This window comes from Hyaena hyaena, unplaced genomic scaffold (genome assembly GCF_003009895.1).
Source record: "Hyaena hyaena isolate Hyena2069 unplaced genomic scaffold, ASM300989v1 scaffold_98, whole genome shotgun sequence".
NCBI lineage: Eukaryota > Metazoa > Chordata > Mammalia > Carnivora > Hyaenidae > Hyaena > Hyaena hyaena.
In genome coordinates, this window is record NW_024080730.1 from 2,085,315 (window position 1) to 2,096,460 (window position 11,146).

Here is an 11,146-nt window from a genome sequence, read left to right on the forward strand (position 1 = left end):
TCAGGCACGAGTGTGGACCGCCCATATATTCATTATTACAGTCAGAGAGGGGACAGGGGTCAGCTCCTGGGGCTGCTCTATGTGGCTCGGCCCCGGAATGTGGCCCCAGCAAGGTCACCCTCCGATGGGTGGGGGCCAATTATAGACCTCCTGGCTCACTTTCCAAGTCCTTCAACCCCTGGGAAGGCGGGAGGCCCCCGAACCTGCCGAGGGCTTCGAAGGCCCACCCTAAGCAGCTGAAGCTCAGTCACCCGGCGGGGGCCACCTCAGGCCGGGGCTCAGTGGGTCCTTGGCCTATTGACTTCATGGGGAGGGGCGCCGTCTTCCTGGGGCAGGTGAGGAGTGGGCGGGGCCTCTGCACAGGCGAGGGCGCCCGGCTGGCCGCTCCCTAAAGACCCTTTTTTCCCGATTTATTGAGCACTGCTCACCGAGCTCCCAGGAGACTTTGGGGGAAGCCAGCGAGAGCAGGAACGCAGCAGAGCAGCCAAGACGTCACGCTGGTTTTTGTTTAATGTGCTTTTACCATGTCATCCGCTGTCCGTGTACAACTGCGTGGACAGACGTACCCTCGCGGTCTTGCGTGACCGTCGCCCCGTCTGCTCACTTTCTCCTCTTCCCAAACTGAAGCTCTGTCCCCCCCCCCCCCCCCGTCCTCCCCGGCCCCGGCGCCCTCCGTCTGCCCTCTGCCTGGGAGGTGAGCTTCTCCAGGGGCCTCGTGGGCCTGCGTCACACAGCACGTGGCCGTCCGCGGCTGGCTCGTTCCCGGCATCGCGTCCCCCAGGCCCGTCCCTGCTGTGGCGGATGCCGGACTCCCTTCCGGAAGGCTGAAAGCTACCCCGTTGTGTCGCCGGGCCGCACGTGGCTTATCCAACCAGCTCAGCGGACACTCGGCCGGTCCACCCGTGAGTACTGCAAACACACGGCTACGAGCACCGGCGAGCAAACGCCTGCGTCCACTTGTCCGGGGTAAACCGCGGGCGGACCTGCGGGTCACGCGCTTAAGCTGCGTGAGACTCTGAGTAACGGCCCTCCGTTTCCGAGCAGCTGCCCCGCGGCCAGCCCCACCCTTGACGGCTCCAGAGACCCTCGAAAGCAAAGACCCCTCCTTCCTCGAATCCCCCCCCCTTCTTCCTCCCCCCACCCTTTCCCCCTTGGCTGGGCAGGTGGGAGTGACAGCAAAGGCCTGAGGGGGGGCAGGCTGTCAGCACGGGGGGCTCTGAGACGCGTGATCCTGGCTCACGTGGTGTCTTCTCGGGAGGGGGGTGGGGGGGCCCGGTCTCCAGCCTCCCCCCACCCCACGCCTACGCAGGAGGGGCCAGGCCAAGTGGTGAAGGGTGCCAGGTTCACGAGACCCCGCCCCCATCCCGATTTCCTTTGCCGGGGATCCCGCCTGGGGGCCCGCCGCCCCCTCCAGGAGGGCCCCCAGGAGCCTGTATCTGCCCAGAAGAGAAGGAGGGAAGGACGTGGCTCACACAGGAGCTGCGGTAGACACCAGGGTCTGGGGCCTCCTTGGTGTCCTGGGGTCTCAAACCCTCTATGCTGGTGGGCTGGGCAGGGTGATAAAGCGCTGGGTGTGGACAAGGATGTCCCCGGGGGGGGGGGGGGGGGAGAGTCACACCCGGGGCAGAGCCCCACTAGCTCCGTGTCCTGCAAACACGTCAACTGGATGGAAGGAAGCCAGGAAGCCGGCCGAGCCTGAGTGGGCAGCCTGGCTCCCTGCGTGGGCGGGGGGCCTAGGGGGCCTCCTGGGGACGAGCCCAGCCACCCGGGCTCAGGAGGCAGAGGGGAGCCGGGCAGCGGCTGTGACTGGTCCTCAGCCCCCACCCAGGAGCTGGGCGCCTTCAGACACGGCGTCCCCACCTGTGAGGTGCGGAATGAGGCACGGAAAACGCACCGTCCCGTCCAATCTGTTCTAAATACCAAGCACGAGCCCCTGCACGTCGCCCCTTTGCTTAGGGAGCGTCTTGGTGCAGGGTGGGTGCTGCTTCCTGGGCGAGTTCGCCTCCTGCACCTGCATCTGTACACTGCATCTGTACACCCTCACACCTGCACCATCTCATCCCACACCCCTCACCCGCTCCCCCTGCGAAGTCCAAGAAAAGTGAGCCACCGCCCACGCCCTGTGGCTCTCACTGGGCTGGCCTCAGGTGACCCCACCCACCGCCACTCTTGGGGCAGCAGGTGTGGGGGGGGCAGGGCAGGCACCTGGTCGAACACAGGCCAGAGACGCGGGCACATCACGTGTCCTCCCCAAGCCTCCAAGCATGCTTTCCGAGGCAGAGGCGGGAGTGTTCAAGGCTGTGGGGGACGCTCGGGCACGGGCCCTGCAGGCGGCCGCGTGAAGGAGGCGAGGGAGAGCGGGACCTGGCGCACCGCACAGGTGCTCAAAACCGTCCACGGAGAAGCCACACCGCTTCGCGAGGGAGGGGGCGCTCTGGGCTCTAAACAAAGGAAACCCGGCTCTCTCCACGTGTGTGTGCGGGCGCGCACAGCACAGTCAGGAGACGAACACGCGCACACTCATGCACGCGCGCGCACACACACACACACACACACACACCCGTTGGCCTACTCTTTCCATCCACACAAACCATCTCTTCGTTTCAAAAACTAGCCACTTTCCAGACCAGGGGATGAACACGTGTCTGTAGCCCAATTCCTGGGGACACGGCCTTAGCATCTTAAAACAGCGATTTGGCGCAGACGCTGTTCTCGCCGCAAGCAAATACGGTCCAAGTAAACCCGGCAAGGGTCTTCCCAGGCTGCATCGTAGTCTATTAAATAACAGAGCAGAATAAAATACTTTAATGTTTTGGTTACACAGACGCCCACGCTCTCCCACCAATGTGCGGCGGGGAGGCTTCTCGGTGGCAGTGGCCCAACAACAGCCGGGCTTCTCGTGGGCGAGGGGACTCCCGGCCAAGGAAACGCACAAACCACCCCCCTCCCAGCCCCGCCTCGCGCTCCCTTCTGATCCGAGCGTGCGAGGGAGAATCGGGGAGGGCTGGGACGCACACAGCAGCTGGCAGAGCAGGGGAGGCGCGGGGGCGGCGGGGGGCTGGCCTGGGGACCCCTGTGCCCTGGCAGTTGGCTGTGACAGTGGACACCCAGGCACCAGCTGGGCCGGGCCGGCCGAGAGCCTGGGGCCAGAATGTGGACGGCCTTCCGGCCGGGTCTGGGGGGCTACTCCCGGCCCCCCCGGCGCCTCTGCATCTGCGTCCGCCGCCGGGGCCGGATGCCCTTGCCGGGGGGCCTGGGGGGGCCGCCGCGGAGCCCTGCCCCGCTCTGGAGCAGCCGCACCATCTCGTGGTCCTTGTGATCCAGCACGCGGGGCAGGAACAGGGAGGACTTCTGGGTGCGGCGCGTCTTGAAGCCCCTGCGCGGCCGGCCCTTGCCGTTCACCGACACGTACCACAGTCTCTCGGCGCTGGGCTGGCGCAGGGCCCCCGGGCCGCTGGGCACCGTGCGGTACAGCCGCGAGGCGTAGGTGTTGTAGCCCAGCTCGTGGATCCGCTCCACGAACTCACACTCGGCGCTGTAGCTCTCCTGCAGGGCAGACGCCACCGTCAGCCGCGGGCGGCCCCGGGCTCCGGGCTGGGGGCTGGGGTCTCAGGGACCAGCCGCCCCTTGGCGAAGCCTCCCTCCCTCCTCCCTCCCAGCGCGCCCAGCCCTCATCGGACCCACGCCCACGCCTCGGCCGGGCTGGTTCTCCCTCCGAGTCCGGTGGACTTGACCTTGGGGGTTCAGCTCAAGGGTCTCCTCCTCCCAAGATTTCCTGAGCTCCCCCAGCCCTGTCCCCCCTCCGCAGGTACTGAGTAGAGGGCGTCCCGGGCACAGGGAGGTGGGGCCGTGTCAGCAGAGCAGAGAAGGGGCTGCCCGGCATCTCTGCTGGCGGCGTGGACGTGGGCAGGACGCCTGGACGCCTGGGCACAGCGAGAGAACCACACCCCGCGCTGCTTTTGAAAAATACGCGCATGAGAGAAAAGAAATGAGTATCAAAAAGAGCAGGGGAAGGGAGACTGGGCGAGTTTTTGCGAGCCTGGTGTCTCCGCTAAACTTGGGTGTAGGTCTTGCTCTGGACCTTGAACTCTGAGAGTGGCTGCCTTGCCCTCGGGCGCTTGCCCCATGCGCGTGGGGCACAGGCTGCGCTCATGACCGGTGCAGGCGCTGCTCGGGGTGAAGGTGCCCAGCACACGCGGGGCATGGAGGAGACCGACTGAATGCTCAGGGGCCTGCGTGGGGCTGGGGCAGTCTGGGGCGCACGGGCTGAGATGGGGGTCCTGCTTCTCAGAGGCGGGCATCTGGAGGGGGAGAGGCACAGACTGGGAATCAAGAGGGCTTCACCAACGTCCCTCGGGCCACCTGGTGGGGCGCCCCCGGGCAAAGGGATGGATATGGCTTATGCCAACCCAGGTGAGATGCCTACCACCCCCGGGGCTCCCCTCCTCATCTGGGGGCTGCGGGGCAGGGCTGGGGGACAGGCAGAGCTGGGCAGAAGGACCCTGGGACCCTCATGGTCTGTCTCCAGCTGCGAAGGGGAAAGGGGGCCGCTACTGAGTCCGAGTGCAGGTGGCCCCAAGGACCACAGGCCCATTCTCAGGGGGTCGCAGGCTGGTGAGAGGCAGACCCACGAGGTGGGCAGCGTGTGACCCAGAAGGGCCCCAGGAAGCACGTTGTTCAAGCACCGAACACCTGCTTCTGAGATGTGCAAGTTCAGAGGGAGGGGGCCGTGCTCTAGCTCTTCTGGAACTCCCCGCTGCGCCTCCCCGCTGCCCCCTCCCCGCTGCGCCCTCCCCGCTGCGCCCTCCCCCCCGTCCCCTCCCCGCTGCGCCCTCCCCCCGTCCCCTCCCCGCTGCGCCCTCCCCGCTGTGCCCTCCCCCCGCCCCCTCCCCTCTGCGCCTTCCCCGCTCCCCCTCCCCGCTGTCCCCTCCCCCTACCCCCTCCCCCTGCCCCCTCCCCGCTGCCCCACTAGGGGAGAGGTGGCCCTTTCTCGTGGGCACCTCTGATGGGGCCGCTGCAGTCTGGGCAAAGGCATGGAAGGGCGCCCAGCGGGGTGTGTCCTGGGGAACCGAGGGGGTTTCCAGAAGCTGCAGTGAGAACACGGGTTACGGAACGACGGTGGCAGGTGGGAGCCGGAGGCCGTCCGGGCAGCTCCTTCGCCAGCCGAGGCCCCGGGGAGGTGACGTGTGGGTGACGCGGAGCTTTCTGGAGCCCGTGACACAGCGGGTTCATGTGTAGTGAGATCCTGTTGCATATACCCAGCTGGGAGTGTGACACGTGGATGCCCGGGGCACTGGGGAGTGAGGCAATGAATGCCAGGTGGATAACGGCGGGAGGGAGGGAGGAGGGAGGGGAGGAGGGAGGGGAGGAGGGAGGGAGGGAGGAAGCCGGTGTTCTCAGCTCCGGCAACAGCAGCCACAGGTAGACTTTGACCCCCGGGCCCCCCAGGACGTGCTCTGCTCTGCCCCCCAAAGCCCGGGACCCGGGCCCCCCGTGGAAGATGCGGCAAAGCTCTTAGGCTCCCGCTCCTGATCCCGCCTTCCCCGCCCAATCTATGAACTTGCTCAGCGTGGACGGAAGGCCCTTGGGACCAGCCAGGCGGGGACCATCACTGCGAGGCAATGAGAAGCCCTCACCGGGCCCCCTCCATAGGGGACAGGGTGTCTGTCGTGGTCTAAGGCCACCACTGGGCACCAGGGACACAGGGCCGGGGCTTCTGCAAACCCACAATCCACCTCAAGGAAAAGTCAGAGCAGAGTCCGGCCCGGGGCGTAGCCTTAGGAGCCCTGATGTTTGGTGTCTGCAGGCTCTGGAAGCACCCTGCAGAAGGGGCTGCGCCCAGGGGGGCCCTGCCCCAGACACGGCTTCTATTAGGTGACCCCGAGTCGGACAACAAATGGGCGCATTCCAACTTTTGCATTTCCTTCCGCGAAAACAGCAGAGTCTGCGATGGAATAAACAGCTTAGAGGAGGGTTCCTGCCACTTTTCCGGATCACGCTTTGCCCAGCTTCCCAACGGGCAGGGGGCGGGGGCTGTGCGTCCCCTGCAAACAGCCCGAGTGGAGAGGGGGCTGCAGGGAGATGGTCCTCGGGCTGCGTCGTCTAGGTTACTGTGGACGGAAACCCTCTCATTGCCCGAGGAGGTATCAGCCGAATTGCTCGTAATGACTAGTTGGAGGTAGCAAATCTGCTTACATGCACTTTACTCCATGCGTCCCCACCCCCGCCCTTGGGGAGGGACATTGCCAGTGCCCACGGAGTCATAGGACCCTTTTCTGCTGCCGAGGCCCCAGGCTGTATAGACTGGGTTCTGAATCTGTGTGCCTGGGACTCGGGTCCTCCCTCTCTGTTCCGTCCTAAGAACTACCAGCTCTTGCCTTCCCAGCTGGGGGTGGGGGTGAGGGGGGGCGGGCTGGCCGTGCCGCGCTCTGCTTCCTTCCCACGTCCTTCCTGGAGACCTCTGGTTGAGCCCACGGAAGAGCTCTGCCCGATACAGTCACGTTGCGCCCCACGGCTCACCGGGTGTCCTTATTTCAGCAGGAACTTGGGGGACAGCTTCTGCCTTGCTCTTGGCTCCCCGGGGGGAAGGGCAGCGACAGTGAACACAAAATGTCTGGAGGGGCGTTTTCTAGCCCAATGCCACCGGAGAATGTGAGACGAGTCTGACCCCGGTGGGGTCCTCCCCGAGGGACACGCTCCTCCAAGCCAATCAAACCGGCAGCCGCCTCTCACAGAAGCTGCTGGAACAGCCCCGGGTGCCGAGACCCAGGGCTTGACACTCCGCTTCCAGCCCGGGTCTGGCGGGTCCCCGGACAAAGCACGATACTGCCGGGTCCCCTCTGTCCCCTAACGAATGGCCAAGGGAGATGGCCGCCCCGTGCACGCCTGCCCGCGGGAGATGGGACTCACCGAAGCATAGAGCCGTCCCCTCTTGTTCATGGCCAGGTACCGCCCAGAGAAGAGCCCCTTGATGGCCACGACGCCCACCTCCACGGCCGTTATCTCCAGGATACCTGGGGAAAGTCGCGAAGGCCCTTCACTCCCCGCACCTCCCACGGGGCCCCGAGTCCAGCGCTGAGCACCCCTGGGCCCGCCCAGAGCTGCACGGGGCTCGGGGAGGTGAGCGCAGCACACACTTAAGGGGTGTGTGTGTGTGTGACTTGGGAGGATCAGGGAAAGCAGAATGTGCTGGATGGGAGGTGGAGCAAGGGGAGCATCAGGGAAGGCTTCTTTCCCCAAGAAGGATTCAAACATGGGAGGGAGATAAGAAAACTAACATTTCTAGGTGCTGACTCTGCCAGGAGCCGGGGTCCTGCAGGGCGGGGGGCTTCATGGAGCCTCTCAACCACCTTGTGAGCCAGCTGCGTCACCTGACGGGCCAGCCGAGACTGCCGAGGCCAGTGACCTTCCCCAGATCACCCCGCGTGTGGGAGCCGGAATTCACACCCGATGCCTGCACTACGCTGTCTGAGGAGTCCCGGGCAGGGGTGAAGCTGGGGCTGATCCCCAGAGCGCACTGGGGGCGGGGGCCACCCGAGCTCGCTGGCGGCGGGCCTGGGCAGCAGGTAATTGTGCAGGGCAGGGTCCAGGCGGGACGCGGGATGTTAGCAGGACGCAGGGTTAGACGCTGGGAATCGCGAAGGGAAACTGAGCTGGGCTCTCCCACCCGCGCTGCGTGTAAGGATTTTAAATCTCAGGGAAACTTCCTTCTGAACACAGAAGTGCCTTCTCACCAGAGGTCCCGCAACAAAGGCCCCAACGGGGTCATTGTCCCCCCCCCTTCAGAAGCACTCAAGGGGCGCAGGAGCTGCAGCGATGCCTTCTCCGGGGGGCGCCCTCTGGGTGCACCCCGCCCCCCAGCATAGCAGCAACCCCCGGGCCCAGAGGCAGGAGATGCAGGCGGCCCACCTCTCGCGCCCAAGGGACGCAGGCAGGGCGGATTTGGCGCCTGAGAACCCGGCCCCTGGATGCGGGACCGGGGTGGCTGTGGCTGCGCGCTCCCTCCTCTGCCTCCAAGCTGCCTGCCTTGGATACTCCAAGTAATCTGATGCTCTGTGGGCGCCCGGATTTGGAGAGAACCGGGATGTTGCTGGGAAAGGAGCCCCAGCCTGCTCCCCCGGACGCCCCGGCGACAGCTGGTCCCCAACTCGCGGCTCCGGAGGCGGCTCGGAGGACGCCTTCCCAGGGCTGCGGCTTTCCTCGAGGAAGAGCGGTTTCCCGCCGCCGCCCGGCGCCCACCGCAGCGCTTCCTACCCTCGGGCGGGCGGGCGCCGCGGGCTGCGCACAGGGCCCCGGCCCCGGGCCCCGCTCCCACGCCCCGCGCTGCGTTCCCGCGTGGCCCCGGCCGGGTCTCCTGCTCCCCGCCAAGCGGAGCCGTGTCAGCCCCCGGCCCCGCGCCCCTCCCCCGTAGGCTCGCACGAGCCTGGGGCTCCACGGCCCGAGGGGCCAAACCCTGGCGTCCCGCGGGCCGTGGGGGCGGGGGGCCGGCACACCTGCGCCCCCAGACCCGGGCGGACGCCCCTCCCAGCGCATAGCTCGTATCCCGGGGCCGCACACCCGGGGCGGCGCGCCCTCCCCGCCTTTCGCTCTGCGGCCGAGGGCGGCGGTTCTGGCCCCGGGAAAGGACTCCGTCCCTGCGGCGGCAGCGGCTGGGGCGCCACGCTGGGTTCCGAGCCTCCCGCGTAGAGGCGGCCACCCGGGCGTCAGCGCCAAGGAGGGCGGAGGGGCCGGCGGGGCGCCCCGGGGTCGGCAGGAGGAGGAGAGGTCGCGATACACGCCTCGTCCAGCACCTTGTCTCCCACAAACTCACGGGGCTCCAAGTTGTCAGGGCCACGGAGCCCAGCCGGGCGGGGCGCCCCGGGGGTGTCTCCGCGCGTGCCCTCGCAGGCGAGCCTCCTCCGCACCCCAGCCCGGCTCCCCTCGCGCTCTTCTCCCCGACGCGAGGGGACAGCGGGGGACCCTGGCGGGCACCCTCGGCGCGCCCGCTCCTCCCCGGGGCCCCCGCCGCGGCGGCCGCGGCCCCGACACCTACTGTAGGCGCTGTTTTCCAGGCTGCCGTTGACGCGGCCGCTCGGGTGCAGCTGGAGGTGGTACTTGGTGGCGCAGTAGAGCTTGCGGCGTCGGGGCGCGCCGCCGAGGTGCTCGTAGACGCCGCCGCGGCCGCCGGCATCGCGCCGCAGCCGCGCCCCGGGGTCCGCGGAGGGCCAGCCGGGCTCCAGCAGGCTGAGCAGCAGCAACCAGATCAGGCCCATCGCGGCATCGCGCCCGCCCCGCGGCGGCGGCGGCTGCAGGCGAGCGCGGCGCCCATGGAAGGAGCCCGGCTCCCGCGCCCGGCGGTGCGGACTCGGGCTCCGCCGCGGGTGGGGGAGGGGGGGAGAGGGAGCGGGGGTTGAGGGAGAGAGAGAGGGGGGGAGCGAGAGCGGGAGGGAGCGAGAGAGAGGCACCTCCTTTAATTTTCACCCAGGATCGGGTGAAATTTCCGTTGCTGCGCACAGCGCGGAAAGAAAAGACGGTTCGGCAACAAAAGGCCGACGTGGTGCCCGGGCGGAGGCGCGGGAGGGGCGGGGAGCCCGGCGGGGCGCGGGGTTCGGGCCGGCGCCGCCCGCGCGCTCTCGCCCCCCGCGCAGCGCCGTCGAGCCGAGGCTCCGCTCCGCCGCGCGCCGCGCGCCCCCGCGCGCCCTCCGGGCTCTGAAAGGTCCCTTCCCGCCCCGCCCCCGCCCCCTCCCCCAGGCCAATTATGCCTCCGAAAATTATAGACCGAGGCCTCGAGGCGGCCGCCCCAGGCCCTGTCACCCCCTCCCGCCCCCCATCAATCCCCTGGCACAATGGGAAAGCCGCTGATGACTGATGTCCGCGAAAACAACTTGCGGGGAAGTCGCGCTGACGAACGCCCATTAAAGGAGGCGCATAATGAAGGGGGCCGCGGAGGGCGGCAGAGGGGAGGGCCCGGGGCGCGGGCGCGCGTGGGGGACCCCGGGGCTGGGTCTGCGCCCGGGGCGCCCTGCTGGAGCGGGACGCTGTCCCGGTGGCCCTGGGGCGTGGCGGGCTGGGCCCGGAGGCGCTTTATCCTGTGGCGGACCCCAACCTGGCAGATCCCGGAAGGCGAGGCTGGCGCACGTCGGGCGGGCCTGGGAGGGTCCTGTCCCAGCAGCGGGCCAGAGAGGGGGCTGGGGAAGCGGGAGGGGGCGGGAGAGCCGAAGAAGAGGCACAGCGGCAGACCGCCTAGAGAGCAAGACAGGCCAAAGCCAGAGCTAAAAGGAAGGGGAGAGCTCAGGCTGGAGAGGGAGGGACAGACCTCTGCGCAGAGCAGAGCCAGAGCCCCGGGGAGTGACCTGAGAAAAGCCGGAGGAGTCTGGTGACCGCAGAGGAGGCAGATGAAGCCATGAGCAGTGGCCGGAGGGGGCAGATACCCCTGTCCGGGTGGAGCAGCGCTGTAGATGTCCCTGGGTGGCCCCTGGATTGAGGGGGACCCTGTCCCTTAGGGACCCGGGTGAGGAAGGGCTTCAGACCTAGTGTTGGGGAAAGCCACAACCCCCCTCCCTTCTCCTGCTCCCCTGGCCTCCACCTCCAGCAGCCCCCTGGCCAGCAGCCAGCCAGATGCGGACACACAGGCTCAGGGGGCTCACCCATGGGGGCCACTGGCCTTGGCGGCGACCTTGACTCCAACTCTTGGGGCTCTGGGATGAGCCAGGTGGGCGGGCATCCCTTATTCTTCCTACTGGCATCGAGGGTCCGGACCGCGGTCCTTTCCAGGGGAGGGACAGGTGTGCGGGGGACCAGGGGACTCCCCTGAGCTGCAGGGGCTAACACACCCCAATGGGACGTTTCTTCCCAGCCCCGGCCTGACACAGAGCAGCATGTCCCCAGTGAGCCCACCTCAGCACGCTCAGTGCCCGAGTGGTCAGGGGGACGTTCTGCAGGGCCTCACCCGCTGCCTCCATCCCGCACTCTGTGTAGACAGAGCCCGCGAACCATGTGAGGACCAGGCCACTGATTGCTAGAGCCTCAGATTCTTAACAATGGTGCCTGCTTTGAGGAGGACAGAGGACAGGCCCCCGGGTGGCCCCCAACGACAGAGCCAAGAGGGGAACTTAGTCACTGGGGCTCCGCCCCCCAGGCCTGGCCTGGGACTGCCCACGGGAGCTTC

General features: G+C 67.7%; 1 protein-coding gene across 1 annotated transcript; it reads right to left on the bottom strand.

Moving 5' to 3' along the window:
- Positions 1-3,183: 3,183 nt before the first annotated feature.
- On the bottom strand, positions 3,184-9,251 carry FGF3 (fibroblast growth factor 3). The gene is made up of 3 exons (XM_039235386.1): positions 9,032-9,251; positions 6,910-7,013; positions 3,184-3,546 (listed from the first exon to the last, which is right to left on the bottom strand). Exons 1-3 carry the CDS (start codon positions 9,249-9,251, stop codon positions 3,184-3,186), a joined length of 687 nt encoding a protein of 228 aa, XP_039091317.1.
- Positions 9,252-11,146: the final 1,895 nt, after the last annotated feature.

Excerpts from the sequence above, each read along its gene's own strand:
- FGF3 (XM_039235386.1), bottom strand. The coding sequence starts at position 9,251 with ATGGGCCTGATCTGGTTGCTGCTGCTCAGCCTGCTGGAGCCCGGCTGG. Across the intron at positions 7,014-9,031 it reads CCTGGAAAACAGCGCCTACA|GTATCCTGGAGATAACGGCC; the intron begins GTAGGTGTCGGG and ends GACTTTCCCCAG. Across the intron at positions 3,547-6,909 it reads GGGGACGGCTCTATGCTTCG|GAGAGCTACAGCGCCGAGTG; the intron begins GTGAGTCCCATC and ends TCTGCCCTGCAG.